The following is a 6,856-nucleotide window of genomic DNA, read 5'->3' as shown; positions in this document are numbered from 1 at the left end:
TTTCCCTGCCTGAGGAGTCTCCCAGGAGCTGACACACCGGTGATACACCTCCCCGACCCTCTCCTCAGCTCCCCGACAGTCAGGCCTTCCCACCCGGCTCCTCACCTGCCGCGGGGATCGCCGGCCCCGGCGCGGGGCCGGGCGGGTTCCCCTCAGCACCGCCCCGCGGGAGGAGACAGGCGCCGGTGCCGCTCCGCTCCCTCAGACGGAGGCGGAGGCAGGGCGAGGCGGGGCGGCCCGGCCCGATCACCTCAGCGGGAGCGGCCGCCGCAGGTGCCTGCAAACCCCGGTGAGTCCCCGGAGGGCGGGCGGGCTCCCTCACCTCCGCCGCGGGGAGTCGGAAGAGGAGAAGGAGGCGGCGGCGGCTCCACCACCACCTGTGGCGGCGGGATGGCGGAGCTCGACATCAGCCCGGCAGCCGTGCTGGGTTTCCTGCGGGAGCGCGGCGGCTGGGTGCGCAACACCGAGCTGGTGAGCACCTTCCGGCCGCTGCTGGAGGCCGGCGGGGAGGCGGCGGAGCGGGCGGAGCGGCGGGAGCGCTTCAAGGCGGCGGTGAACGCGGTGGCGGTGGTGAAGGAGCGGGACGGCGCCAAGGTGGTCGTCCTGAGGCGGCAGCTGCGCACCGCCCCGGCGCCAGGGGGCGCCACGCCGCCGGGGGGCGCGCTGGCAGCGGAGGAAAATGGCGGCGCCCCCGTCGCTGTCCCCGTCCCCGTCCCCAGCGGGCGGCTGTCGCCGGTGCCCCCCGAGGAGCTGCCGTCGCCGCGGGCCGTCTCCGAGCTGCGGGATCTCTTCCAGGGCGGCGGCGGCGGGGTGCCCCTGCCCGCCGGTGCGGGGGGGTCCAGGCGGGAGCCGCTCCCCAAGCCCTGCATGCTGCCCGTGCGCTGCGTGCCGCCCCCTGCCGCTGCCGCTGCCGCCACCACCACCACCCCGGGGCCACCTGAGGAGCCGGCATCCCCCTTGTCGCCCCCAGAGGAGGAGGTTGGGTCCCGCTCACCTGGCCTGCGGCGGGGGCCCAAGGCCCATCGGGCCAGCGAGGAGACGGCGGCGGCGGCGGTGCCGCTGGAGGAGGCCGAGCACCAGTGGCTGGTGATGGCAGCTGGCGGGCAGTGGACCCAGCAGCTCCACGGGCTGCTGCTGGGCGACGCCAGCTTGGCGGCCCGCAGGGACTTCATCTCGGGCTTCACCGCCCTGCACTGGGCTGCCAAGAGTGGCAACTGCGACATGGTGACAAATATCATCAGAGCGGCCGAGAAAGGGGGAACTCGTGTCAATGTGGACGCCAGGTCACATGGCGGCTACACGGCGCTCCACCTGGCTGCCATACACGGCCAGGAGAAGATCATCACCATGCTGGTCTACAGCTACCACGCCAAGACCGACCTGAGGGACTACAGTGGGAAGAAGCCGCACCAGTACTTAAAGGAAGGGGCCTCCTCTGCAGTCAGGCGCTTGCTGGGGGACCCCAGCCTTTCCCACAGTGCAGAGCCCTCCGTGCCCATCAAGAAGACCACAAAGCTTGCGGCTTCAATCTTGAGCTCCACTAGCACGTTTCTGGGGGTCATATCCGATGACATGGCTTTCTACGATCTCACCAAAGGTTTAAGGAAGCCCTCTTCTTTAAACAAGCTCCTGGCTGCCACTACGGGCCCGAGGCGGAAGCCAAAGACCAGAGGGGGCTTCCCTTCATATTCCTCCCTCTCCGAGGTAACAGAGGAGGAGGAAGAGGAGGTCGTTGTGAAACGCAGACCCGTTTCTGAGCTTTTCTTCGGCCACTAACCTCTGCCTTCTTGGGATCAAAATTGTTTAATAACGTGACTGGGGTCTGGATTTTTCTCTCACAGAAGCAGCTTGGATTTCTTCTCTCCATGTCTGTCTTTTTGGATGTTCAATTAAATCAGTGATAGAGCCTGGCTCCAAAGGCCGCTGGATGAAACCCAGCTCACAGACACCTGTGGAAAGGGAGTGTTACAACTGCTGTATGTACCATCATGCTGCTGTGTTGGTGGAGACTGCAGACTTTAATGGTTGAAAAACTAAAACAACCTCTGTGTGTGTAGACAGGTTAAAATGCTTAAGGTACTGCCTTCTTGATCTGTGTTCCTCGGATGGAGAGCAAAAGTAAGGTAAAGAATGGCATATCCTACACTGTGAATAGCAAGCTGGTAGCTGGCTACTTTAACATGGCTTGTTATATAGCAGGCTTAAATTATTAGAAGCAAGATTCATAGTTTTCTATGATGTTTCTGATTATTTTGGTAACAGAAGAGGAATATTTCTATTTAAAAAAAATTGTGTACTTTTTCAAAACAAAGCTTGTCACTATCAGAAATACTAACATAACAATCTCAACTGTTGCCTAAAGCATTTTATTAGATGAACAGGTTTAAAAAAAAATAAAACCCCAACCTTCAGCACTCAAGTCACCGTGACCTGTCTACCTCAGTTTCAAAGCTAGGTTAGCATTTTAAATTTTTTTTCCTCTTCCTGAAAGACTTTTTGTCCAGGTGGAACTAGCCACATGTCTTGATGATACTGTGAACATTTAAACTTGACTGTAGTTCAATCACTTAATCTGAATAAAAGCCTTGGTGATGTCTGACAGTGAAAAACTGAACTGAAAACATGGGAACTGGATCCTGCAGAGTTTCCGAGTAGCCAACTGGAAACAAAGTTGGGCTTGTATGTCTGATTCTTTTTATTTAAAACTTGGCCTTTGATTTTGACCTGTTTACAATAAATATTTATAAAAATTGGGCTTTATGTTATGTTAGGTGCTTCATGATAGAATGTCTGCATGACCTCTTAAAGCAATGTTTATCTCAACAGCATGAATCACTGACCTAAAACTAACTCTTCTTCTTTTATATTATAAACATAATTGTTCTATATATAGAACTACACGTAGCTCCAGAAAGCATGCTAACTGCAGGTTAAGTAATACATTTGCAGTGAGATTAACCAATAGTAATTAAAAAAATAATGATGTGAAGAGGCAGAGCTAAGAAGAGAAACTGTCCGATTCCTGGGGCCAATCTGGTAAACCATCACGTTTTCTCTAAAAATGTAACAAAACCACCTGTATCATTCAGAGGTGAGGAAGGTGATGGCAATACTGCCCTTGCTCTGCTTTTCAGCACCGTCGGGTGTTTTGGTTTCCGTACTCAAACACTTGTTTGCATGCTTTGCCTTTCTTTCCAAGCCAGTGACTTCAGGAATGTGTTTTTTTCAGCCTTGAATTAAGCCTAGTACTTCTAATTGGCTGTAATTGGCTTCTCCCAAATGCTGGGCAAGGAATGCCGTAGGACTGTGCTGAAGGGGGAAGCACTGCCCTCTTTTACTTTAAAACGTTCTCCTTGGAGTTGGTGACATTTGCTCGAGCATCATCAGCGATTGCAGAGGGGTCTGCTCCGCCCGCTCTCAGAAGAGAGTGGATTATTCTGCACTGGGCTGCTTCCGTATTGAACTAATTAAGTTGTTAAGCAAACGTTAATGATCAAGCGCCTCATGACTTCTATATCTGGAGTAGGGTTTAAAAAAAAAATCCTATTTGCTCCCTCGCTGTTGGTGTGACCATTGACCAGCATGGTCATTTGAAACCCTGATTTGTGCTGCACTGCGTCAGCTTGCAGAGTTCCAGGAAAAAAAAATTTGTTGCTCTGTTTTAAAAAGTCTTTCCAAGTTTATTGACATTAAATACTTTTTTCTGTATTTTCTGAAACCAGGGGAGCCTGTGTGTGTGTGTGTTACATCTGAGGCACTGGCAGGACTGACATTGCCTGGTAAAAGCGTTCGGTTTCTGTGTGAATTGGAAACACTCTCCAGTTTGACTTGGCCTTATTGGGAAGTTTGTTCATTAGTTATGGATACGAGCTTGATACCTGTTCAAGTCACTTAGCTGAATTTTTAGTGATAATTCTGAGTAAAACCTACGTGAGTCGGAGGTAAGGTTCCAAGATGGAGTGTTTTCTGTTTAAGAAAAAAGCGAACCAACCAACCAACCTATAAAGCGCAGTTCTGACTTCACCGTAAGGGAAGCAGGGAGAAGGTCTCATTGCTCTTGTATTGTTGTGTCAAAGGAAAAACAAGAAGTCACGGCTGAGATAAGACTTCGTTGCAACACGTATCATCAAGGAAGTTCTCTGCTACTCCTTCCTCAGAGGCATCACAGCCACGAGCTAGAAAAATGCCTGGCAACAACCACAGCGGAGCCCTGGTCCTTTCGTCGCTCCCCGGGGGGGGGGCTGGGAGTTGGCAGGGAGGTTGCAACACAAAGGTGGGGAGCTGCAAGGTCAGGTGCTGTGGGTGGGGTGGGCCAGGCTCTGCCAACAAGTCTTCGTGGTGACTCAGCTCATTCCTCCTCCTTGTTGAGCAGATGAAGGAAAAGATAGTATTAAGGCAGGCTGTGATTAGTATACCCAGTGCTGCATGACTTCAGGTGCAAACAAATACTGAGAGGTATTGAAAATGCGCTGCTGTAATCTTACAAAAATATACATCACCCTTAGTTTGAAGTAAAACCAGTCCATCAGCCTTTCTGGGGTTTGCTTTCGTATGTTGCCATTTACACTGTGGAAGGGGCACCGTAGGATGATCATGGGAGTGTTTTTCTGGCAGAGACTGAGGCTGTGGCTGTTTCATGAATCCCTCAGCTTCATAGATCTCCTTAATTTCACTCTTTGACTTAATTTCAGCCAAATCTGTCTGAACACAGTAGGATTTTCACGTGAATGAATGAGAGCTGTGAAGTTAAGCCAGGATGCTTTCACAAGTGATAGAGGACATGGCTCCTGGTGCTGCTGGCCTGGGGCAGAGGCTGTGTGCCACAGGCTGGGCGAGCAGCCTTTTGAACCTCTGGCCCAGCCCAGAGCCGGGAGCTGCCTTCTGCACCTTCAAAGCTGATTGCAGAAGAGGATAAAACCAAAAAACCCTAGCCCCCTGGGCTCCTGCCCCAGGGAGATGGCTTGTGTGGTGGGGGCAGGCTGGCAGCAGGGTAGAGCTGGAGACGGGAGGTGCAGATAAGGCACAGGACCACGATTCAGCAGCTCGGGGCTGTTTTGCCTTGGTTACATCTTTTCCCTGCCTACTTGCCACAGCTCAGTTTTCCTGCTATAAAATGGAGATAATCATCCTGGACGCCGCTTTAAAGCGTGCAATATTGATAATCCAAATAGAAATCAAGATAATTTTTTAGACCTGTAGGCAGCACAAGCAGTGTCATCCGCAACCCATGGATGCTTCGCATTCAGTGGGGCGCCTACGCAAATAAAACTGGCTCAGGTTTTAGCTCGGCAGCATCAGAGATCAGCAAAGCTAATGTTTGTCTGACCCTGGCTCAGTCCGTCTTTCTAAAGATAACTCAGTTCATCTATTCCTCAGCACATTTTGTTCTGAGGCGTATCAGCTCAGCAACCTGCACTGGAGAGGTCTGCAAACAAGCTTCCAGCCGCGATTATATACAAAGGGACAGACTTTGTCCTCCCGGATGCGGCTGTTTGAGCAGCATGCGGCGGAGCGCTCCTGCTCCGGCTCAAATAGGTTTTTGGCTGTCTCTGTTCCCTTGTGAGTGCTGCACAGAAAGACCTGTTCTATAGAAGTCCTGGGAAATGCTGCTCCTGCACTGCAAAGGAGACTTTATGAGATTTCAGGTTCATCACAAAACCAAGGTCCGGAAGAGTCACAGAATAACTCCAACAGACCAGCAGCAGCCGCCAGCTGAAGGTAGAGGAGGCCTTTCGAGACAGTCCCCAAGCCCCACAGCTTGTCCCTTCTCCTCCCGCTCCGCAGGTTTCCACTGTGACCTACATTCCTTGGATGCACTTGCCTCCCGATTTGCATTTTAATCTGAGTAAAATGGCAACATGGCAGTTTTTGCTCTTTCCAGTGATTTGTGGGACTCCCCCCAAATTAAGAAGTTGTTAACAGGGACTTGGCCAGCACGTAGCACGGGCACGAACAGCAGGGTGTTTGTTTGCTGCAGGGGGAGAACAGGGCCAGAGCAGATCAAAAACTCTGCATCATAATGAGGAACATTCATTCTCTATTCCAGTTCCGAAGTTTATTTCAGTAATTTATGAGACAAAGCAAATCACTAAGCACATGGATGCTGCTTGTGCAACACTGAACTGAACCATCACCAACTGCTGGTCACTGAACGACGGTGGCTGGTCACCGACTGGCCGTTTTGGAGTGAACTACCAGAAAAGTCCCACCAGGAGACGCTTTCTGATGGTGATGTAGCTGCCAGGAGTAAGACAGGGTCCTTGCCAAATAATCTAGACTAGTTTAAAAAAAAAACACATTTAGAGATAGATAAACTGTTCTCACCAACCTCATTCCACTGATCAACACTGTTGCACCTGCAAAGATTTCTAAACCAGACCTGCTGTAGAAAGCCCCCATCGGAAGTGCTCTGGTCCTATTCACTGCCCCCAAAAGGGACATTAAGAAAAATGTTTTTTAAAAAAAAAAAGCCAATTGCACTGCAAAGCACTTCTTGGTAAATATGTATCAACAAACGCTTCTGGTAGAAATGCAGATTTTACAAGGGAAAGACTGTTTGCGTAGAACTCGCACCATTCCTCAAGTGGAATAAAACATACTGGATTTTCTGGCCAATCTGAGCGTATCCACCAGCACAGGCGCTGGGACAGGATTTACCACAGCAGCTCTGCCAGTAACACCCCTAATCTAGGCCGAGCCTTGGCAGCTTCTCTGAAAACACACAGGACGCGCAGCCAGAGCTGCACCCAACCGCTTTCCTCCCCGGTCCCCACGTCTCACCTCGCACCCATCGTTTCACACCGTCTCTTCATCCTGTTTGAATTGGCCGCCGCAGCATCCTTCCTTTTGTGACAGC

The 6,856-nt window shown here is 51.5% G+C and overlaps 1 protein-coding gene across 1 annotated transcript; it reads left to right on the top strand.

Annotated features, from left to right (window-relative positions):
- The first annotated feature begins 209 nt into the window (after nt 1–209).
- Nucleotides 210–6,483, top strand: SOWAHA (sosondowah ankyrin repeat domain family member A). Its single transcript, XM_074604373.1, has one exon. The coding sequence runs from the start codon at nt 391–393 to the stop codon at nt 1,774–1,776; it is 1,386 nt and encodes a 461-aa protein (XP_074460474.1). The 5' UTR covers nt 210–390; the 3' UTR covers nt 1,777–6,483.
- The last annotated feature ends 373 nt before the right edge of the window (nt 6,484–6,856 follow it).

Source organism: Larus michahellis, chromosome 11 (assembly GCF_964199755.1).
Source record: "Larus michahellis chromosome 11, bLarMic1.1, whole genome shotgun sequence".
NCBI lineage: Eukaryota > Metazoa > Chordata > Aves > Charadriiformes > Laridae > Larus > Larus michahellis.
The sequence above is the reverse complement of the archived record's forward strand: the minus strand, read 5'-3'. Positions and strand labels throughout refer to the sequence as shown.

Coding starts and splice junctions, on each gene's coding strand:
- SOWAHA (XM_074604373.1), top strand. CDS start 391: ATGGCGGAGCTCGACATCAGCCCGGCAGCCGTGCTGGGTTTCCTGCGG.